This window comes from Falco punctatus, assembly GCF_963210335.1.
Source record: "Falco punctatus genome assembly, chromosome: 10".
NCBI classification, from domain to species: domain Eukaryota; kingdom Metazoa; phylum Chordata; class Aves; order Falconiformes; family Falconidae; genus Falco; species Falco punctatus.
Genome location: NC_137590.1, coordinates 16964431 through 16987579, shown reverse-complemented (window position 1 = coordinate 16987579; position 23149 = coordinate 16964431). Strand labels below are relative to the sequence as shown.

The following is a 23149-nucleotide window of genomic DNA, read 5'->3' as shown; positions in this document are numbered from 1 at the left end:
CTCTCCTCTCGGGGTCCTTTCCAGTCTGCAGAGCTGGAAGAGCCGCGGTCCCCGCACCGAGGGCGCACCGCCGGGCAGGGAGCTGGCCGCCGCCGGGGGGAGCGGCTGGGGGCTACAGCCGGGGCCGGGGCGGGGCCTGCCGGGGGGGGGGGGGGGGGCGCGCAGATGTAGCGGCGCTGGCTTTGCCTGCCCGTGTGTAGGCCTGTCGCCTGGCTGTGCTGCTGTCGCCGGCGAAGGGACGGGGCCTGGCGGCTCGCTTGGGGATCCAGCGCGGTCCCACATCACTCCGCGGTGCGTCCGCCGTTTTGCCGGCCGACGCGTCTTTTAGCCGAACGTGTTCGCAGCAACTCGCCCAGCCGGTGGTCTGGGGCCACAAGCCTTCGGTGGGCGAGTGCGGGGCACCCCCAGGGCGGCCGAGACGGGCCCCGGAGGCTCAGGGTCCCGCGGGGAAGGCGGCGCCGAGCGCCAGGACGGCTCCGCGGCCTCTCGGCGGGGCTCCGCGGGGCGCGGAACTGCCCGGGGCTGCGGGATGGGCCCGGCTGGGGGCTGGCAGCCCCTCTCCGCTGCTGGCTCCGGCGCTCCGCTGCGTGAAGCAGGGAAGGGATGAAGCTGCCGGGCCCCGGAGGCAGGGGCTGGCCGCCCTCCCTGGCAGCTCTGCGGGACTGCCCGGGGGAAGCGCAGCCTGTCCCATCTGCTGTGCCAGGTTGCACGTTTGCAGCAGGAGAGTAAGAGATGGACTCCGACTCGTTAATTTTTATATAAAATTGTTGGTTTCCGTTGGTTCTGTGGGGTGACTGCCCAGGGGAGAAACTGAGGTCTTTATCTGGTTTTACATGTCCAATTATCTCTCTGGATACGAGTTCAGGCTTCCTGGTTATGGGAGGTGGGTTATACAGTACATGATGGATATTTAGGTTTTATTTATCCTGTCTTTTATGGCTAAGAAACTGCCAGAAAACTAAATAAAACTCGTACATGCGGTACTTGCTGTGGGCAGTGCTGTGCTCGGAGAGCGGGGACTGCTGTCAGCGCAGGGGCGGGAGCGGCGCTCCTGGGCTTGGCTCTGCGGGGAGGAGGGGATCAGGTGTAACGGGAATTCAAGACCTTTGTTCTTTACAGTGAGAGGGAGGGGTGGGAAAGGGAGAAGTAGGGGTTAAGAGAGGATGCCGGACAGTTGGACTGCTAGATTCCTGATATCCTATAGGTGACCTTGAGCAGGCTGCATTGCATCTTTGCAGACTAGAAGTCAAAGCACAAAGTGGTGTTTACGTTCCCTACCTGCTTGTTTTGCTCATCTGTTAATGAGATGCCATGAGAGCAGGTGGGGAAGGGGAGAGCCTTCACCACCTTCAGGGCTGCTACCATCAGCCTAAGGGCAGCGTGCTGTGACCCTGCTGCCTCCAAGCTGAGGGTGTCCGGCTGCAATGCTCCTCATGCTGCTTGGTTTTCCCTCACACTGGAATGGAAAACACTGCTCCCAAACATGGGTCTCACGCCTGGGACCTGGCAGCCTGCATCTGCAGCCCTGTGGGCCAGGAGCTTTCTGTGCTGGTATGGGAAAACCAAGAGCAGCAACCCGCCTGGCTTGTCCAGGGCATGGCTTAAAACGGAAAAACAAACCCCCACCTCTGGATGGGTGTAGGTCCTGCCTTCCCGTTGGACTGTGGCACTGATGCAGCTTTGCAATGTTCAGGTAAATACTGGAACACCAGGAGTGTAGCTCTCGGATAGGGGTGGATTAGTAGGTGTATAGTGCAAGTGGGTGAATGCATCTGTGGAGAAGCAGCATGAGGGTGGAGAGCCTGATGCAGACTTTTGGTGTTGAGCCTCCTCCCCCCCGCCCCTTTTAGTGATCACTGACCGGCGCCTGTGGGGTGACAGCACTGAGATGGCTGGGATAGAGGGTTGTGGCATAGTCCTTGGGGCACTTGCTCTGCCTGCATGTATGTGGTTCTGACGCAAGCTATACTGTATACAGGGCGAGTGCAGGCAAATAACTTTTGATGGGCTCATGTGCGTGTGGGTGAGTTCTGGATCCCCCAACACTTTGCCTCTGAGGTGCCTAGGCAAGAGCAATGGTTCTTGGAGTGTGGGGTGTTTGTGCAAGATCAGCAGGTTTTGCCTGTGGTGGTGGTGGGTGCAGGTGCGGGGGCAGGTGCTGCTGTGAGCACTGGGCATGGACTCTCAGCTGGTTGCTGCTGGGCTGGGCACAGAAGGAGCCCTACCTGCTGCTAGGGCAGGTGGTGCTTTTTGTGATTCTCAGACTTTGGCAGCTACAGCATCCCTAGCCGGGCTTCTCTGCTGCACCTGGGAGAGGGGAACTTGGAGACCCTGGTGCCACATACTTTGCCTTCCCTGATCCCTTCCTCTGCTTTCTGATCAGAAACCTCCCAATGGAGCATGTCAGGGTTCCCAAAGGGATATGCAGTGGGGATCATCTGCCTTGGCTTAGAACTGGTGAAAGAGTTGCATGATGGCAGGCAGCGGGAGGAGGTGGGACAGACCTTTTCAAGGAAATGCAGCAACAGTATTTCTTAAACAGTTGTTTGCAAGGCAGGGAGCTAGTCTTGCTGTAGTGTAATTTGGATGTGCCTGGCAGGGATGCACCATAACTTCGCTGGAGACAGCAAAGCATAAATAAGTTGACTTGAACTAGCTTGTTGCTGAAGACTGATGAGGGGGATTCTTGTGCTATCAGCAGAGCTGCAGCTCTGAGAAGACAGCCAGAGAGAATGAAAAGCAACCATGGTAACTGCTTATTTTCTTCAGTGAACACCCTTTCCAGAAGATCAGAAGCAAACTGTACTGGGGGAGCATGTGCATTGCAGCAGCATTGCTATCTCTGCTGTCTCGTCTCCTGCCCGAGTCCAGGCTGGGCTGGTGCAGAAATGCCCTGGCTGCCTGGCTTGCCTGCAGGCTGTGGCTTGTGGTCTCCTGACAGGGGAGGAGGAAAGCACCAGGAACTGGAGCTCCTCATCCTCCATTCTGGATGGTTCCAGCTCCATTTCTGCCCACTGTGATGTGGGAACAGGCTGCTTCTGACTGTATTGCACCTTTGGTGTTTCAGAATGTAATGGGTCTGGACTCAGATGCTGACAGCTAGTAGTAAGCCTGGCTCTGGGTTAGTTGTGACGCAGGTGTAGCCAAGACCTGCCTGTGAGATTGTCTTTGCAGCTTATGGATGAATGAACTGCAGAACAGAAGGGTTTCTGGACCAGTGTGGCACCTCTGCTCCTCAGCCTGTGGCACAGCAGCCCTGAGAGATGCATGAGGCAGATCAGCACTGCTGGATGCAGCAGTGTGAGCTGTGAAATGCTCTTGTGGCCCCTTCAGTTTGGGCTGGTCTTGTGCCCTGGAATGATCTCTGAAGCAAAACGTACCTTTTAACTGCAATCATTGCTGGGGAATCTTGTCCGTTATAAATTACTGGCTTCACTGCCAGTGTTGTCAGTTCTTGGCCCTGGCAGTACTTTGCAGCAGGGAGTTTCCCAGTTGATTTGATCTCTCCTATGGGCAGCTCAGGGCTCTTCTCCCCATCCTGCACCTCATCCCACCAGAAGAGTGACTGGTGCCAGCAGTTTGCCTCTGGGGCAGAGATGCCCTAAGTCTGGTGCTAGGGGTAGAACTGGGTAGCCTGTCCTTATGGGTGTTTCGCCACACCATCTCCTTTCTCAGAGGTGTCTGTAAGTAGGATTAGGCTTCCCCTCCTTCCTCTCTTTTGTTGTCTCTGTAGATCTCAGCCCCTTTGCTCCTGGTCCTGTTCTCATGTGCTGGATCCTGCTTTTGTCAAATTGAACATGATGTCAAATTAAAGCCATCACAGGGACAGTTGGAGTGAAGCACCCAGTTTAATGAGGCAGCGCTGAAAATCAATAACTTAATTGCAGACATTTGATGGACTTTTATCCAATTTATAGTCCTCCTGCCCTCCTACGTGTAGAGCATGAGGACGTGGGGTTGTGTCTGGCTCTGGGCAAGCAAAAGCCTTTCTTCTCCCATGGCTGTTGTCCCTTTGCAGGTTTGTCTGCTGCAGAGATCTGGTGCTGCAGAGTGGATCAGGCTCTGGCTGGGAAGTCCCTCTACATGCTGGAGAATTGCTTGGTGTTGCTCAGTGCTGACAGGAAAGGGGCAGCTGTGGTGATAACATCTCATCCCTAGCTCTTTTCCAGATGGTCCAGCAGAAGTCTCTGGGAGAAAAGCTCCCAGCTGTTCAGACCAGTGATGGCCTGGAGAGCAGTCCTGCCTAGACAGCAGCCCCAAGGTGGCCCAAGGTCCAGTCCCTCCTGCCACTCTGCAGGACAAAAGGGCATTTGCAGCAGTATCTGGAGTCCTGGCTCTCAGGCTTTTGGGGGGAGGCAGTGCCTCAGCTGTTCTTGTTTCCCTCAGCATGTGCAAATGATCAGTGTTGACCCCTGCTTTCCTGTTCTGCCAGCCGCTGGCCCTGAGGTTCGTGTTGGTCTTCTCTCCTCCTCCCTGACTTTCTGTTTTCCTCCTTGTCCCTGCTGCAGGCACCTCTGTGATGCAGGTGATGGCATCTGATGCTGATGACCCCACATATGGGAGCAGCGCCCGGGTAGTCTACAGTGTGCTTGAGGGTGAGCAGCACTTTACTGTGGACAGTAAAACAGGTGAGCAGCAGCTAGCTGGGCTGGGGCAGTCCGTGTGGGATGTCTGGAGAACAGACCGTGGCCACGTGTTCGGTGCACAGCTGTGTGCCAGCAGGCCTGTGCCCCCATGCTGGCTCTTGGTGCTGGGGTACCCGTGCCGCGGCGTTACTGGGTGTGGAGAGGAAGCTCAACAGCCCTGCAGGCTGCTGCCTGGCTCCAAGCAGTGCCTGCAGCAGGCAGCACCGCAGAGGAGGACCTGCAGCTGCCAACCCAGAGCGCCCTGCCTGTGCCTGCACCAGCCAGAGCTCCTCTGTGTGCTCTGTGCCCAGAGCAGGAGTGCACCTGCAGGTCTATAAAATCTCAGTGTGAAAGGTTTAAGTAATACCAGAGGGGCCTTACCAAAGGCTGCATTGTTATCACCAGGGCTTTGATTAAAGGTAACACTTTAAATTAAGGATCGGTTTATAAATGTTCTATTAATATTTAATGAAAGAACAGTAGAAGCTGCTCCATTCCTTAATAACTTATAATAGAGCCTGTTGTAAAATGCCTCTGTAATAAATCCCGAGCAGATGATGCTCTGACTTACTGGTTAGAGTAGACCATAACCAGGAGGTGCTGGGGTATATATTCTCCTTGCCTCCCAGGAGCGTGACTCACATTACCCTTAATGGCAGCCTTGCAGCTTTCTAAGGAGGGAAGACACTCAAATGCTAATAAGAGGTATTTAAGGCACAAAGCATGCAGTAAAGTACCCACAGTTTAATGAAAAATTGTCAAAGGACAAGCACGATGGGTAGCTGCAGCTCTTGCTGGAAAGCTGGGTGTCCTGTCCGCGCCCCCCCCCCCCCCCTCCCCCCATTGCTGAACCACAGTGACACAGGTTGGGAGCGACCCTTGAAGTGCCAAGTCTTTGTCAGGGTGACCTGTGTTTGTTCTAATAGATGTTTTCTAAGGCTGTTTTTATGTAAGAGTGAAATTTGTTCGGAGGCTTTGGTATGGGGGGAGTGTAAGGAAGGTATGTGTGCCTGAGCCTCTGCATCTGTGTCAAACTACATGCCTCCTGAAAACTGGTCTGGTGCACATGGGCAAGCCAGTCCCAGCCCTGGCTGTGCCACTGGCCCTGGCTGCTGTCACAGGAGAGCTCCAGTTTGGTAGCTCCTAAGCACACCTGACAGCAGAGCTGGGGTAAGTGGTGGAAAATGCCATTGTCTGGGCAGAGGCTGGTGCATTGGGGAAAGTGCATAAGCAGCAGCTTGGGGCTGTACCCGCTCCTGGTCCAGAAGCTGCTGCACCTGGGTTTTCTTCTCTCCCAGATTTGCTTTGTTTTATTCAGGGCTGGGGCCAGGAGGTGGGGGTTGGGGGACACACAACCGGGGAGGGGGTGGTGAGGAATGGATGAACAATGGACTAAACATTGAAAATTCTGGTGTGTGTGAGATCCTGTTAATCTGAGACAGCTTTTTGTGAGTAGAAGCCTGGCTGCTAGAATGAAGAGGGACCACTGGGAGCAAAATGCACAAGCCAAGACGTGCAGAGGCTCAGCTTCCTGCAAAAACATTAATGCTCTGTATTAAGGCATAAACTAAAATGTGCCCTGTGGGACTGTGGTGAGAATTAATGTCACTCTGGGAATCCAAGCTTCTTGATTCCTTGACTTTTTGTGTCTGAATTCTCAAGCTGGCTGTTTCCTACGCAGGGGGGTGTTGTTGTTGTTGATTTACTGTTCTACTTGCTTGTGATTCATAAAAGCAAAACTGCTGACAGTGTGCAGAAGAGTCCTCGGCCCCTTTTGAGCACATCTGTTTCCAGAATATCTGACCGCTAAAACAGGTATGGGGGCTGACTCTTCAGTGGCGTCTGAGTTGCAATTAGCCTTTTGCAGCTGCCTTACCTGGGCACCAGGAATGCAGTGGGCAGCTCTGCCCACCAGCCACTTAAGATGCAGCTGCAGCCTGTCCTGTACCACCTGTGGCCTTGTGCCTGGCATGAGCTGTGTGCCCTGCTGTCAGTGCCAGCCTGGGTGGGTGCGGAGCTGGGGGCAGCAAGTACAGGACTCGTGGTGCCGAGGGGGGACATTGTTTCGTTGAGTCTCTGGTAGTGGCAAGGAGCCAGCACATCCACCCAAGCAAATCCCATCCCGCTCCTACTCTGCACTTGGATCAGTTCTTGGTGTTCCACATGGGAGTCCTGGTCTGACTGCCCTGGGGGGCCTGGCTTGTGCCCTGAGCATGAGTTTTAATTACCCGTAGCAGCATAACTCTCAAGAGCCACCATTGTTATTAATGGCCATAAAAAGAACCGTAAAAACCTGGCATGTTACATTTCTTATAATACATAGTAATGAAGAACAATTTGTTTTCCCTTTTTGGTTTTGACTTTCTTCTCCACCTTTTCTTGTAGGTCCATACATGCAGTGCTCCCTTGCACACCGCCTAAGCCCGTGACACCTTCCAGCGTGTGTGCTTTCTTCCTTCCTTGCCTTTACAACCAGCTCTTTTTGCACTGTCCTTCATAGCATCAGTTTTGCACGTACAAGTGTGGTTTGCACAGTTGGCTATAGGATATGAACAGCGTGTAAGTTGTTAAGCTTGTCTCCTGTTCTTGGATGTTACTAGCTGTAGTATTCAGCTGGAATTTTAGATTTGATGGACCTGTCAAAGGCAGACCCAAACCATCTTGATGCCATGCTATGCTGAGTCCTAACACTCAATAAGCCTCGAATTCATGTACTGTCACAAACATCTTTTTAGAGGGAGACTAACAACTAAATGGCCCCACTGGAACAGTGGGAGCTGCAGCACGGCAGTTGCTGGTGCCCGCAAAGCTGTGGAAAATTTCAGTTTCCACAGTGTTGAATGATGGTGAAGAAAAAGCACAGCTGATCCATATGGGCTTTTCTTTCGTATACACCGGCTACTACCTCTTGTACTTTGAGAACTGTGTTTCAGGCACTGAAACTGTGTGTGCATTTGTGTTGTGTACCCCAAGCCAGGTCCCAGAACTTACCTTGCATATGCTGAGGGTCTAGGCTGGCTTTTTCGGTGTATGAATCGGGAGCTTTGTATGCACAAACTCTGGAGGCATGACTTTCTTGCTAGCTGTGATAATATCCCCTAGGCTTCTCGCAAGAGCCCGCAGGCATTAGTCACATTGAGGCTTTGTGCTGACCATTCATCCTCAGTTTGCAGGTGGGGTGCAGCTGATCTTTGACTGCTCTTTCTAGCAGGGGAGCTACATTGTGCCGTTTCGTGGCTGCTGAAGGAGGGAGGCTGTGCTCCTACAGTAGTCAGCCCCTGTGTGTGCTTTGCTGCTTCTGTTGGAAAACAGTCGCATGTGTTGGTGGTGGGTGTTGCTTCTGGGTGAGAGCACTTCAGCCTGGCTGTAGAGCCTCTCTCCTGCCCTGGGGCTGCTGGCTGGCTGCGGAGCCGTGTCCGTCCGCCCGTCCCCCCCACTTTGCGCAGCAGGACGTGGAGCAGGAGGCTTAGTGCTAGTTCCTGTTCTAGCTCCAGGAAGCCCGTCCTCACCAGGATCCTTCTAACTTAGACTTTTCAATTGCTGAGATGGGCATAGAGTGTATGTGACTCCCAGTGCATTTACATGAGAGGAGAAATCAGTGTGCATTTAAATTTACAGGCCATACTTTCATGTTGCTTTGTGTCATCCTGCACTCTGTACCTCTGCAGATTATTCACCTTTGTAGGGGCAAATTGCTTCTTTCACAGGCAGCTTGCCTGCCTGCTCATGTGTGTTCCTGTGTTCTTTGCAATGCCCGTCCTCATCTGTGGCCAGCACGGCAGAGACTTGCTGTTGCCAGCAACAGCTTGCTACCCACAACCTCAGGAGGAAACCTGAAAGTAATGGACACCCAGAAGGAGGGCACAACCTGGTGCCCTTGGCTCCAGCAGCCTAGTTCATCCCTTTGCAGGGACATTGACTGCTACAGAGCAATCACAACAGGTAATACTGCAGGCCTTGTGATACTTGGTGTTTTCCTTAAAAGCCCAGCTTGTTGGTTCAGGAGCGTACGTGGGAATCTTGCCTTTTACTGAAAGGAAGAGTTTCTTAAAATCTGACGTTCTGCTGTGCGCAGGGAAAAGGCAGAAGGACTGAGAAGGCTAATTGAAATGCAGTCTGACATTTATGATTACTTTAAAAGTTCCTGAGTTCTAGAGCCTGTCTCCTGATTTGGAGACTTAGCTGGTGAGGGCTTAGAGGTACTTGTGCCAGGGAGAGCAGGAAAAGAAATACTGGCCAGTTGAGGTGAAGCTGATGGTTGGTTGTGTGCAGCCATTAATTGTTTCACCCTTACTTACAGACCCTTACAGAGCCAGCCTTGCCCTGTTTGGAGACTGATTACAGCCCTAGTCCTGGGGTGGTGAGGGTGGGCTGGGAGAGGAGTTGTTGCTGAGATCATGCCACATGCTGAACTGGGCTGATGAACTGTTGGGTTCGTGTGATGCGGTGGTGGGAGGCAGAACATGTTTCTCTGCTGCTCTCGCCAGTTTGTTAAAAATGCTCCTTGGTGCCTGGAAACACAAATCGGTATGCATGTGTGCGCGCGCTCTCTTGGGTTTACACAGATCTGTGCCCCATCCCAGAAGCTTATTTACCAGAGCTGTGCACAGGGACAGGGGGTCTGAGCATGGGTGCTGAGAGTCTGCAGAGAATGCATGCTTATTTAAGGTGATTGCTCTTATTAGCAAGATCGAATGTTAACAGTCCTCTTCAGAGACTGGTGCAAGAACTTCAGCTGGTTTGAGATCAAACTGTGTGTTTAGTCATCTTGAGGAAATTATAACTACTAATGTGCAGTGGGAATTAATATGAAGTGACGAGGGATTTAGCTGCTAAAAGAAGGGACAAAGGGAGGGTAAGTGTGCTGGCCCATCTGCCAGAGCTGACTGCAGGTGCCTCCCTCCAGGGCACTGGTGCCTCAGTGCTGGCGTGGGGAAGGCTGATTCCAGACTGTAGGTTCTCCTCTCTGAGCAGTGGCAGTTGCTCTGTCTCTGCGGGTGCTGCCCTAGGAGCTATGGGGCAGCTGGTTTGACAAAGACTTGGCCACCTGCTGTGAAAGACACTGTGTTAGAAATCCGCAGGCTGCAGCATCCCTCAGTCACAATAGTTGGGTGATTCTGCTCCCTTCCAATTAGCTTTGCTGGTTAGCTTGGTTATGCTGATGCAACCATGCTCTTTCCATTTCTGGATCTCACTCTGTACCTTATTTGCTGAAGAGCCATGAACCTCCTGAGCCTTGTGCCTAGTACCTTGCTTAGACCACCTGTAGTTTCTGCCTTCCAAATTGCCCTAAGGATGGGAAGGGTGGCTCTGCACGTAGTGGGGATGAAGTGCTGGTTCCTGGGGCTAAGACCCCATCTGCAGTTGGCTAACCTCCTCCGCGAGGCAGAGATCTATTTGCTTCGACTGGCCAAGCTGCTGGGGAGGAGTGAATCTGGTTTTGTCCAGCTAAATAGGAAAGAAGACAGAGAAGACTCTTCTCAGGCATACACAGTAAAAAGAGACAAATGGCAGGAAGACAAAACTTGTCACCATGAAGGTGGCATTTCCGTCCTTGGAGATACTCAAAACCTGACTGGGCATGGCCCTGAGTAGTCTCATCTGCCTTTGAAGACTGCCTGCTCTGAGCTGTAGTTGGACCAGGCACCTCCTGAGGATGCCTCCGTGGTACATTACTTTCTGGCTTTGTGGCAGGGAGCATGTTGTTCCTGACTGCCCTCAGCTGGAAGGTGACCTGTCCAGAGGGTCTCAGAGGATGTGGACATCTGAGCTAGAAGTATCCAAGAGCAGAGCAAAGCCCATAGTAATTGGGATTCCTGGAAGGCGGTTACCTGCTGAGTACTTTGTCCTGCTTTGTTTTTTATCGCCCAAAGAGTGTCTGCTGGTTGAGCAGATTTGATGGTATATATGTGATGCTGTAAGTGTCCCCTTGCCTGGTAATTTTACTGATTAATCTGGATCATGCTGGAAGGCCACATGTGCCTTGTACCAGAGGGTATGCCACCATGCATCTGGATTATTCAGCTATAACAGATGCTGACAAGAACTAGGGAGATGAGTCTGAGCTGGAGGTGGTTCTTGCTTTATTAGCAGTGTCTGGGAAGGACAAAGTTTGGTAGTTTGGCTGGAAAGAACGTGAATCTTGGGAGATGACAGCAAGGACTTTTCAACATACAGCAGCAGAGGTCCCTGCCTCTTCTGTCTCTGTGCCCTGAGAGCAGGTCTGCCACCATCACTTGCTGCTGCTTTGCAGAGTTCCTGGGGGCCGGGGAGCAGAGGCTTTCCTGCCTCTTAGGAGATGGGACCATGCATGTTTGCTGCTGGTGGCTGTCTATGGCAGCACTCATAGAGCCATATTCAAGGAATTGGTGTGGAATATGTTTGGAGACCCTGGTTTGTCAAGGCCACTAGTAAATGGGAAGCGGTACCTCAGCCTAAGAGACAAAACCAGCCTGACAGTTGGGGTAGCAGCCTGGTGTGGCCTGAGCAAGTTTAGGGGGAGCAGCTCTCTTGGTGAGAGTGCTGCTGGAGCTCTTGGAGGCCTGGGGCACGGGGCACTACATCTGCATCAGACCCCCACTCTCCTAGGATGAACTGGACAAACAACATCTTGGTAGGAGATGGTTTCTGCTCGGTGTGCACCCTCGCCAAAGACAAGGATTTTGTCTGCCTCCTGCCACTAGAATAACCAGAGCCAGCTGGGGCTGTTTGGCCTGTTCTGCACATGCCAAATGGCCTGGACTTGCTCCCTGTTGGGATGGATGACCTTGGAGGTGTTCTGGGAAGCGCCCGAGCACTTTCCTCCCATCTTGCATCGCGTATTATGAGCTATATTATTCCAAGCAGCTCAGTTAAGTCATTACAGCCTTGGTGAATGCATGAGCTTTTTCCCTCTCATCCCAATTCATCACTATTGTGCTGACATGAATCATTTTCATTATAAAATGCTTCAGACACCTTTAATTAACAGAATTGCTTAAATTTCAATGAGGTGGTGCTTGCCCAGAAATAGTGGGTTTGTATTCGTAGTGGGGTGGCAGGAGAAGGCCTATAAGCACAACCAGCTGAGGCCGGTCCCGTGCAGCCCTGGGTGCTTGTGCAGGGCCAGTGCCTGCTCTCAGAGGGGAGACTGCAGTTCTGCCTGGGGTGCGTGTGTGGGGGCGCGTGCATCACTCTCTCAGCCCCATTTGGACGAGGTGGGGTGGGACCCCTGGTCAAGTGCCTTCCTCTGAACAGGTCCAGGGTCGAGGAGGGAGCCGGTGTGGACCCTAGGCCCCATCACAGGGTCAGCACCTGCTGCCTTCCCATGGAGAGGTCGGGATGCTCCCTAGCAGAAGTTCGGCAGCGCTCTGTGCCGCATCTCACCTGCGTGATGGCCGGGAGCGTGGAGCGATAGGAGGGCTGAGAGTTACGAGTGTGTAAACAGGCAGATGCTGGAAGTGCAGAAGAGATGGTTAGTGAGACAGAGCCCCCTCCACATTCCTGGGGCTGAAGGTGGTGGGAGTCCAGGTAATTACAGAACTGAAATGACAGTAGAACAAGGGAAGGTGGGTGATATTGTGCCTGTCCACAAGAGCTGGGGAACTGCAAGGAACTGAAACGCTGGTTATGTCTTTATAATAGATCCTAACTATGATAATCGTTGGAATAATTGCTAGTTCCAGAAAGCAAGGAGAGAGAGCTCTCCAGAACAGTGTTGCCAGCTCCTGCTGCACCTGTAGTATCATGCAAAGGGGTGAATTTCATCCTCTCAGCTTAGGGACGTTTCTGACTGCCTTTGGGCCACAGCCCCAGTGGCTCCTGGGTGTGAGCCATCCACCCATAGCCTTTGTCAGGAGGTGCGCAAGGTCACATCAGACACATGAACGGGGAAATGGTGGCAACCAGCTGGCTGTAGAGGGCTGATGCCTGGGGTGCACCCCCTAAGCCATGTCTTGTCTCCTTGCAGCTCTCCACTGTGCTCGGGTTGCGCTGCCCAGAAGTATCTGCTTTGGGCCCGGTGGCATGGATGGCTGCGATGCTCTGCTATTGCTCACTTTGCATGGCAGCAAATTGTCCTGCAAGTTGCTGAAAGCAACTGGATGATTCTGCTGTCACTTGGCAAGGGGAGAGCCTCTTGTTCCCTCCAGGTCGGACCCCCTCACCGGAGACCACAGCCAAGCAACACCCCCACCCCCACTCCCCAGCATTTTCTCTAACTCCAGGCAGGATTACAGGTTAAAAAAAAAGCAAAGATCTTGCAGTTCACAGTAGGAGGAGGTAAAACTAACAGTTAAACAGAAAAGCCTGGAAGAGGGAGCAATTTACAGAAACAGAAAACAATGTCTTTATCTATGGGAATGTTAAGGAGCTGAGCTGGAGGGGGTTTTAAGCTGATTCGTGGCTGTTCTGTGGTGGTGTTGGTACAGTGGGACTGGGAATGTGCCGCTAATGACCTTGTATCCCTGTATGTACTCACGCGTGCTCCTGGTGCCACCTCAGGGCAATATCACTGCTTGCTTCCATTCTCAGAGTATTTCTTCTCTGCTTTGTTTCCATGTAAATTAAACACTCCTGGGTGACATAGGAAGTAGTAATTCTGCCATTCACAGTGTTCTCTGGGTTTTACTACTCTTTGTTTCATGGTTTACATTCCTTTATATTTTAGCCCAGGTCATTTCCCCCAAGCCCAGGTGGCTACTGAATACCTAGAAACACTTCTTTTTAAGAGACTTCATTTCATAAAAAGTACTAATACACCATACATTTTGTTAGGTTTTACAGTCTTTGGTGCATTCCCAGCCCCTGACACAGAGCTTTTATATCATCTCTGGCCTCCTTAACTTAGAGGGGCACTTGAAAATGAGGGGGTTTGTGCAAACGGACTTTGGGAAATGTGCTGCCCCCCTCCCATTTTCCAAATCAAACAGGGGGGCCCTCCAGGCGTGCTTGAGCCATGAGGCACCTGTGAGATGGAGCCTGGGCTCAGAGTGCCCGTGTTCTGTTAGGAATGCTGCAGCAAGCCTGGCTCCTGCTTGAGCAGATAGAGATAAGTGGGCTGTTGCAGATTTGTGCCAAAGGGGGTTTGTGACTCAGCCGGGGCTCTCATGCTGCCTTTCTGTGCAAACCTGGAGGCTGGCCCCAGCACAGCCCCAGCATCTGAGCGAGTACCCTGGCTCCTGTGCCTCTGGCCCCCAGCAGTCCTTCACCCGGCTCCTGGCCTTCCTGGAGAGGAGCAGAGAGCTCCGAGATGGAGTTCAAGCCTGTCAGAGCTACTGGCAGCCCACGGTAGCAGCAGTCAGAAATGTTTCATGCAACATGCCTGTGAGTTGGCTGTGGAGACTTGCTGGGATCAGGCTGGGCCTGTGGCTATTCCTGGGCTCCGTGGCAGGGGTTCAGGATGTTTCTGCCTGGCTGACAACCCCCTGGGCTCAGCTTTTCAGCTTTGGCTTATGTGATCTCTGTGCAGGGTTTGCTCCCCTCTGCAGCAGAGCCCAGCAGATGTTGCCAGCAGTGTGCTCCTGTGGCAAAGGTGGCCCACAGCACCTCGGGCTGCTGTCGCCTGTAGTCAAGGGAGGTAGCCCATCCCTTTTCAGCACTGGCAAGATGGTGCAAGTGCCGTATCTGGTTCTGAGCTGCCACATATGAGACAGAACTGGGCATGGGCTGAGAACAGGGAAGGGCCATGAAGATTGGTGAAGTAGGAGCATCTACCATATGTGGAGAGGCTGGGAGATCTAGCTGATCCCGTTTAGAGTTGGGGCTTAGAAGAGGTAATCTCCAGCGGCCCCTTCCAGCCTCACCCTGTCTGTGACTGCGGATGCTCTGTGACCTGCCTGTGTTCACGCTGTCATGCTGGTTTCCAGGTGTGATCCGGACGGCCGTGGCTGACCTGGACCGTGAGACGCAGGACCGGTATGAGGTGGTGATCCGTGCAACGGACATGGCAGGACAGCTGGGTGGCCTGTCTGGATCCACCACAGTCACCATTGTAGTCACTGATGTCAATGACAACCCACCGCGCTTTCCTCAGAGTAAGTCCTGACAGCAGTGAGGGGGGTGAGCACTGGCCCTTGCCCTGGTCCTGGCCCCTTGTTGGGCGGTGGGACAGAAGCTCAGCTTCCAGCACAGCCTGGCACGTGTCTGCAGGGTGAGCCAGCCTGTCTGCTCGTGCCACTTGCAGGGCAGCAGCACCAAGGTACCGTGGCACGCACAGCTCCTTGCCTGGGTCTGAGTGTGTCCCTGCCTGGCAGCGTGATGGAGGGGCAGCTGCCTTGGCTGAGACTGTCTGGGGCCCCGGACAAGAGCCCTGCTCCCGTTGCTAGTCCTGGGGGTGAGCAGGGCTGTGTGGTGGGGACAGCGGAGCTAGCCCTTTGCTGACCCCTCTCTGAGCGGTGCTGGGGGAGAGGGCAGCCCGGCCCGTGCTGCTGTTTCCTGGGAGCTCGGGCAGGCACTCAGCTGCTGGCCTGGCCGCTCCTGGCTGCTGCGTCAGAGCTTGGTAGGCTCTGCCCCATCGTGAGGCATGGTGACACTGCCCAGCTCAGACGGTAGCCTTGTCACAAGACAGCTCTGTTTTCCACGTTGCTGCTAGTGGCCTGTGGCTCATGCTTGTGTCTAACCGGGGAGCCTTCCCAGATGAGGAGGGTGGGTGATCCTGCTGCAAAGAGTGGGCTCTTCAGTGCACGCCAGCTGCAGACACCAGCAGCTTGTGGCTGGCAGGCCAGAAAAGGTGCTGCAGCCAGAGGAGTCTCAGCTCTTCACCTGCATCTCCTAGAAATTAGAAATGGTAAAGTTTGCAAAGAGTCGGAGAATGCTGATTGCACAGCAATGTCCATGCAGAGAAATGAGCCCTTACTTCACCCAGCACCTTGAAACATCAGTGCTCCCCAGTTATCTTCCCTCAGCCCTTATTTTTGGCTGGGGTATGTATTTCCCCTGGTTGGGCTTTCTGGGCTATAGACACCGGTAGAGTTTGGGCAGCCCTCGTAGTCCAAGGGCACCCACAGGGAGGTACACAAAGGGCTGCATCGACTGGAGGGAGTTCAAAGGCAGAAGCAGTGACCCTGGTACCTTTTCCTCCTCCAGAGATGTATCAGTTCAGCATTGTTGAAACTGCCCCTGTGGGCACTGCCATTGGGAGGGTGAAGGCAGAGGACTCGGACGTTGGGGAGAACACGGATATGACATATCAGGTGAAGGATGAGGAGGGTGTTGAGATGTTCAAAGTCACCACGGACAGCAATACCCAAGAGGCTGTCATCATGGTACAGAAGGTGAGAGATGATGAAGGCTGGTTGGGTAGGGAGGGCACAGCTCTCTAGGAGAGCCCTTTCCTTTGGGGATCCCTGCTGCTGCATTTGAGTTGAACTAAATGCTTCTCCAAGTGTTACGCTAGCAGTAGCGTTTTTGTGCCTGCAGGTGCAGGGAGAGACCTACCTCCATTCTGGCTGGATGGCAAAACACAGACCTGTGTCTGTGAGGAAGGGCTGAAAAGGAGCAGCAGCACAGTGCCTGCTGGAGCCTGTGCAGGGCAGCTCCCAGTGTGGCAGCAAAGCGAGCCATGCATAGGGCCATGGAGGCGAGTGCTTATAACTGTTATTGATAGCACCTGTTAGGGTAGAAATATGCCCACATAACTCCTGTACCTGACCAGCAGCACTTTTTACTGTATCTGCTTTTGGTGGCAAAAACAATCAAGCAAACGCTTGATGCAGGCAAGAAAGAATGATTGTTCACCAAGGCCACTGTATTCAGCTTGCCTCCCCTGTAGAAATAATAGCAGGGTGATTAATGATCAGAACCTGCTCATTTGCAACACACAGTGTGCTATCTTCCCAGGGAATCCTTGCAGCCTGGTCGCCCTGTCGGGGGTCCTGGGGTAGCGGGCCAGAGGCTGCCAGTTCCTCCAGCCCCCCTCAGTGTGGGGGGTGCTGGTGGGAGGGCAGAGCATGAGCTCCCAGCCTCCCATGCCTGGAGGGCAGGTGGCTTTAGTGTTGCCCCCTGTGTCTCCAGTGAAGGGAGGGGCAGCCAGGGGGCTTCTGGGGCTGGGTACAGCTAACCCTCTCCTGTTGTCCCAGCCTCTTGACTACGAGTCGAAGAAAGTGCACACTGTCGTGGTAGAGGCCCTCAACAAGTTCGTAGACCCACGGTTCGTTGACCTGGGCACCTTCCGGGACCAGACCATCGTGCGGGTCTCGGTGCTGGATGTCGACGAGCCCCCCGAGTTCCGGCCCCCCTCCAACCTGATGGAGGTCCAGGAGGATGCGCATGTTGGCTCTGTTGTGGGGGTGGTCACCGCCCTGGACCCGGATACAGCGAACCATCCCGTCCGGTAAAGTAGCCGCCTAAACCTTGCATCATCTTCCTTCCAGCAGTGGGCATGGGTTCACCTGCAAGGGATGCACGTGGCCGGGGGGGGCTTGTGGCCATAGCTGGGGCAGAGGGGAGGTTGTGGCAGAGAAGGAGGGGCAGTGCAGGTGACAAGTCCTGCACACGTGGCCAAGCACGTGAGTGTGTCCTATGGGACAGGCAGCCGGTGGGTGAGTGGCAGCCTGTGCACAAGCAACAGGCAAACAAGAGCAGCCGTCTCGCAGGTGACAGATTCGTTGCTGGCAAGTGATTACGTTTGAGAGTGCCAGTGGAGTCTTGGGGAAGGTGGCTGGGTGACGCTTGCGTGTCCTTGCTGCTGACAGGGAGGTGCCTGCAGTGGTGCCTGACACAGGCCAGACAAGCGACCAGGAATGACAGGAGAGCAGTGATGAAGGATGGCAGATGAGGTGAGGCTTGGGAGGCGCAGAGCCACAGCTTGGCCGTGTGTGCGTGCATGTGTGCACAGGGATCAAAGATCAGAGGAGTTTATATTTGGGCAGGAGGCATAATCCAGGCAGCAGCTTATCTACACAGGACATTTCCCATTTCCATTTAATTTGTGGCTAAAGAGATTGTTACCTTGTTAAATTGTTATTACCTAAGGCACAAAGCAGCCTTCTGGCTCTGCCAACTGGCCTGAGTCACAAGCACTTGGGTTGGAAAGCTGGTGTTCAGAAAACATCCCCAATGTGTGGAAAATTTCCTTGAAATGTGTGTTCTCGTGGTGACGGCAGGGCTGCGGGCACCTTGTGCACAGCCGCTTCAAACGCTCAGCAGTGGCTTTGCATTTGAGAGCTCTGTAGGGAGCCCATCCCAGGCAGCGATAAACTGGGACACAGCAGGGACAGGGGCACAGGATGGAGGAGGACGTGGCCAGGGAGATGATGTCCCCGCATGGCTGCTTGGGGTGCTGAGCTCCAGCGCTGTGCAGCCATGGGGAGCACAGTGGTTCAGGGTGGGGTGAGGGGCATCTCCTGATCTTCCTGGAAATGAAAATTGAGATGTTTAGAAAGGTCAGGAAAGAATTTACACATGAAAAGCTGCCATCTATGGATGTCTGGCAGCTAGCAGAGAGTATTGTGTCACAAAGCTGGATGCTGAAATTTGTCTTGGGGGTGAATGTGAATGAAATCAGCCTTGGCATGCCAGGAACTATGTATGTGCACCACTTGCCGGAGTCGGTGCTGTCTGTTGGACGTGTTCTCAAAGTACCTCTCTCTGCTTACCTTGTCGTGTGACTACCCTCTCCATTCAGGCTACACATCTGATTTCTTTCTTTGTAGCCCAACCTGAGCATGTGGCTGTTAGTCCACACACACATCTGTGCGTGCTTTTTCACTTGACTGTTTCTAGCAGTGCTACAAAACACCATTTTTATTTTCTGATCTGTAATTGTAGGAAAGGGGCCTTGGGGACAGAACTATTCTTATTCTCATTTTTTCTTGTTCTTTGTGCTGCTTCCCTGTGGAGCTTGTTGCGTCGTTTGCAAACAGAACAAAAGAAAGCAGAGGGAGGCTTGCTACCACTGTGCAGAAGGTGATGGGGACTTGGAGCAGAGAGGAGCAGATTTAGGCACTTGCAGGAGCAAGAGGGTTAGAGCCCAAACTTTGCTGTGCGAGTGTCTGTCTTACAGTGAGCTTAGTGCCAGACAAGGCAATGCCTCGTGCTCAGGCACTGAGGGTCCAGCCAACAGAACTCTCAGGCATCTGCTGCAGCTTGGGAGTTGCAGTGTGTTTTTCCTTTGTCAGGCTTGATGCATTCAAATACATGTCCTCCCTCCAGCTATCCCCAGGCAGGTAGCTTATCCTGCATCCCCCCTGCTCCCCTGTGGCATTTGGTTTCCATGCATCCATCTCTTCACTCCCCTCTGTTCTTGCACTGCCTGGTGTCATGAGCAGTGGCAGCTCTGTGCACTCGGGATGCTCCCTTGGTGCTTGCCTGGGGAGTACGGGTGGGTGAGCCCTCCCTGCCATGTTAACATGCACCAAGTGGAGACGAATGTTTATACTGATCACACCAGTGTGGCACCAATGCAGGTGGAAGGTGCTGTTGGATCTCTCGTGCTTTCTCATACTCTGGCTAAGCCAGGTAATTTAATAAAAGACTTTGCTGCGTGGGCAGCTGTTCACAGCTTCAAAGTGGTGCACAAACATTAATGCAAGCATCCCGCAGCACCCTGCAAGGATGTGACACTAACCTGTCAGCAGGAGACAGCAGTAAGTCACCTTGCATTTCAAGTGTGCTACTCCCAAAGTACAGTCACAAGAAGCCAGCACTTGTGCTTCACCTCTGATGCATTAGAGAGCAACTGGTCCTGACAGCATGACCGGTATTTGATCCTTGACTCCTTGAAGTTGGTATGAACTCTTTCAAGTTGCTGCAGTTCAGTGGATCCCTTTAACTTCCTGATTCTTGTCTGCTCGAGGTAGGAGCGAAGGCATGGCTGTGTTTCTGCAGTGCCTGCTGCCTTCTGGACCTTGGGTCTGTGTGTTGGCTCTGCCCTGTAAATAGGGGAGAGCCACAACCTTCTGTCATGATGAGATGCTCTCTTCTCCTGAGGCAGGAAAAGAACAAGGGATGCCAGAGACAGCAGAGCAAAAATCAGCTCTGTCAGTGTTTCCAGGTCCTGCTGACACCAGGCTGCCAATAACGAGGTTTGGGAAGTATTTTTAGCCAAAAGGGAACGGAGGTGCCTTTGGCTCCTTGTTTTCATCCCTAGGCCAGCACAAACGGCTGTGTGGCTTCTGCACCATCCAGCCTGAAGCAGCTGCTGGAGGCATGTTTCACCCTGGCGCTCCCCTGCCCTCCTGGGTGGATGTAAGGACACAAGGACATAGCCATTTGCTGTGAGAACAAATCCCTCCCAGACAAGCCAGGCTGGGTTGCAAAGTGAGCTGTTATGAAGACACGAGGGTTGGAGGGGTGTCCAGCTCCCCTGCTCTTAGGAGGCATCCCTGAGGCACGGCTTGCTGCCCCTCTCCCGGCTGCCTGTGGATGTACAGCCCTTGGCAGCCACTTGTCCGGGTGGGAGGAAAGCTGGGGCTTGGGGTGCCCAAAGAGCACCCATCTCTGGGTGAGCAGCCCCAGCTTGTGCTGCTCAGGAGGGACACCCTCCCTCCGGTGGGATGCTGTGAGGCAGGCAGTCATGCTCAAGTTCAGCATGCCCTCGGGGGGCAATGCTAAGCCCCACCGCGGCACAGGCAGGAAATGCCTTTCTAAAGAACTGGTGCTTTTTGTTTTATTCCATCCTTGTGTGTTGCCTAACAAAAGCTGGAAGCACTCTTTTTCAGAAAGAATTTAGCTTTCAGTTGGCTTTTTGGCTTTAGCTGTGCGTTTCCTGGGCGTAGTGCAATTTTTCTCAGCTGAGCCATTGTATGAAGTAATACAGTGATAGACTGACTGTGTATGTGAGGCTGTTTGTATGGGAGCCTTTTGTTTTTCTCTCTGCAGTGGGAGCCTGTGCTCTGGTTGTGTGTGTTCCAGGCTTTATCAGCGCTGGGAAGATGTTGCTTGGGATTTAAGGTTCTCAGAGATATTCTTGTTTGGTATTCACCAAATCTGGAGACACGTGTTGGACATGGGCATTTTATAGACTGCAACAGCACAGCAAGAACTACAACCTGCTTCAGCACAAAAGGGAGAGCAGGAAAAAACAAACACAACAAAAAGCTTTTCACAGTGTTTGAAAAGCTCCCTATTAACAAAACACGTGGCATAAAATGTGCTCCTTGTTACATTCAGGGGGAGAAGTGAAACAAACTGCTTGAGAAATGCATTCAGGAGAAAGATGAGCACCAAGAAAGCTGTCTAAATTAAACAGTCGCTTGTAACATGCAAACCAACAGGCAGTGCCAGCAGAAAGAGAGAAAAACGGATTACAAGGTCCGCATCCCAATCAGAGCTGGGGACTGCAGTTCCAGATACAGAACGCCAGCCAGCTTTAGGAGGAACGAGCATATGTCCTGTCTCTGAGCACCTGGAGGACCCAGGGATTAATTGCTGCCTCTTCCCAGGTGAGAAGCACTGTTTGGCTTCAGTGGCCCAGATGAATATGAAGCTGCACTACTGGAGGTGGAGGGGCTTGTGCTGGTCAGCACAGACATTGGTCGGTGAAGGTTGTACTGCACCAAGTGGCGTAAACTGAGCGTCATGGATAGCTTCTCATCCTCGCTGCTCTAGCATGGGGGTAGCCGTAACCTCCTGGAGGGGAGCTCTGTTGTGTAGAGCAGTGTGGAGTGGTTTGATCCGCAGCTCTGAGCGGGTTATGGCTGTAGCTTTGCGGGGGGCGGATGGACATCCCTGTGCCCCCCTCTGCCCCCAGCCCCAGTGCTAGCCTAGAACTCCAGAGCCTCCACAGCGCTTTGCACAGTTGGAGAGCTACAGAACCACCTGGAGCAGCCACCTCCAAACCCATAGCACATAGAAGCAGGCTCAGCCCTGCTTTCATGGCAAGCGCAGGCAAGGCTCAGAGCTCTCTCCTTCCCCTGACACAGTGTTGAGAAGGTGGCAGCTCTGTGAGTATCACAGGTGACAAAGGGATCAGATCTCTGGTCTGGTTTGTGCCCTGCTATAGGGTATAGGCAGGCAGTCCTCCATACAATTCAGAAGTGACAGATGACAACCTTAACAGCAAAACAATTGGAAGCATAAGAAAAGGTTAGTGACACAGGGTGCTCCCCTACCAGCCTCCTGCCCTCCGGCCATGCAAGCAGCTGGTGTCAGATGTTTCCAGGCTCAGTGATGCCTCCCATCAGTAAGTGGGTTTTTCTGTGAAGCTATTTTTTGCAGGTATCTCTGTTTATGCAGCAATGACATGAGTGTGAACAAAACAGGCATGTGCTTACCTGAGAAACAGGGAAGGCATATGGAGAGTTAAGTACCATTTTGAACAGTATTAAAAAATGGATATGTTTGAGGTCAGGTGATGTGGTAGAACAATGGAAGCAGTTGTGCAAATGCATGAATTATGCCATTGGAAAGATGCTAGGTGTTGTCATCCCAGCTTCTGTTCCTCCTTCTAACAGTACATTGGACTGATGGGTACAAGTCAGAGCGGCCAGACCTTTCCTTTCCCTTTGCAGTGAGCAAGCACAGAGTGGATGAGAGGCTGCAGAATGTGCCAGCACAGTGTCACTGTTCCTCCTGGAGCTGGCTGTGTGCCTGTAGAGGCTGTTTCCAGCTAGGAGTTAGGGCAGAAAATGCAGGATGGCTAGAAAGTCCCTGGCAGTTGCTTCAGAGATGCCTGGGCTTGTACCTGGCTTTGTGTGGCAGATCCCCATTGCCTCTAAGTGCAAGGATGGGGGTGGAAGCCAGCCACATAGGTGCAGAACATGCTAGACCGTGCATGTGCACAGATGCTATTTAAATGATTTTTTTTACGTTTTTTCTTAACTGCAGGCAAGCGCTGTTGTATTTTCTCTCTCATCCCCCTGTCTGTCTGAAAGGGAGGAAGCTAGGGAATGTAATCTGGTACTGTAAAACACCTTAAACAGTGTAGAAATGCCTTTGTATGTGCCTCCATCAGAGACGGAGCTGTCTGATTGCGTGGATAGGTGCCCCACAAGAGGCACTCATCTGCAGCTGGTTCCCCCGCCCAGGGCATGGGACAGAAAGGCATGGACACCATTGATGCCTCAGTGTAGAGTGGTCATCCTTGCACGCAGAAAGTGAACTGGTGTTCCTCCGCTGTGAGCCACATGGATGATGCACCCACAGAGCACAGCTGGGCTGTGCCAGGCAAGACACAAGCACCTGGGAAAGCCACCCTGCAGCGTGCGATGCCTCCGCCATCCTGAGCATGCTTCTAGCCTAGAGTCTGTCCTGCTCTGCTCCTCGTCTGACACAGCCTCTCAGTACTGTCCTGTCTCATCAGCTTTCCAGCTTGCTTTGTCTCTACATTTATCTTCCTTCTGTTGTTGGACATGTGACTGAAGGCTTTAATTTCTTCACAGCCCTCCTTTTGGTAATTCATCCAATTTATCCTTTGTACTCTTTGCTGTCTTGTATTATTTAATTCTGTAGAGCACTCTGGGATGCAGTGTGTATGAAGGATGCTGTACACAATAACATTGTGCTGTATTGTTTGTGATTTGTAGGCCTTCTGGATTTCTAATTCCGATTGCAGTGGTGGTGTTTGTTATTTGTGTTATGGCTGTGCTTGAGGTCCTCAGCTGGAT

The 23149-nt window shown here is 52.9% G+C and overlaps 1 protein-coding gene across 8 annotated transcripts in view; it reads left to right on the top strand.

The window, feature by feature from the left end:
• CDH22 (cadherin 22) overlaps positions 1-23149 on the top strand; it is a 98104-nt gene that overhangs the window by 40013 nt on the left and 34942 nt on the right. For all 8 annotated transcript variants that reach the window (XM_080404089.1, XM_080404088.1, XM_080404087.1 and 5 more), the window contains 4 exons: positions 4509-4628; positions 14471-14638; positions 15690-15877; positions 16682-16935. In XM_080404089.1, the coding sequence (XP_080260215.1) occupies positions 4520-4628; positions 14471-14638; positions 15690-15877; positions 16682-16935 (719 nt within the window). In that variant the 5' untranslated portion in view covers positions 4509-4519. The remainder of the gene's footprint in view (positions 1-4508; positions 4629-14470; positions 14639-15689; positions 15878-16681; positions 16936-23149) is intronic.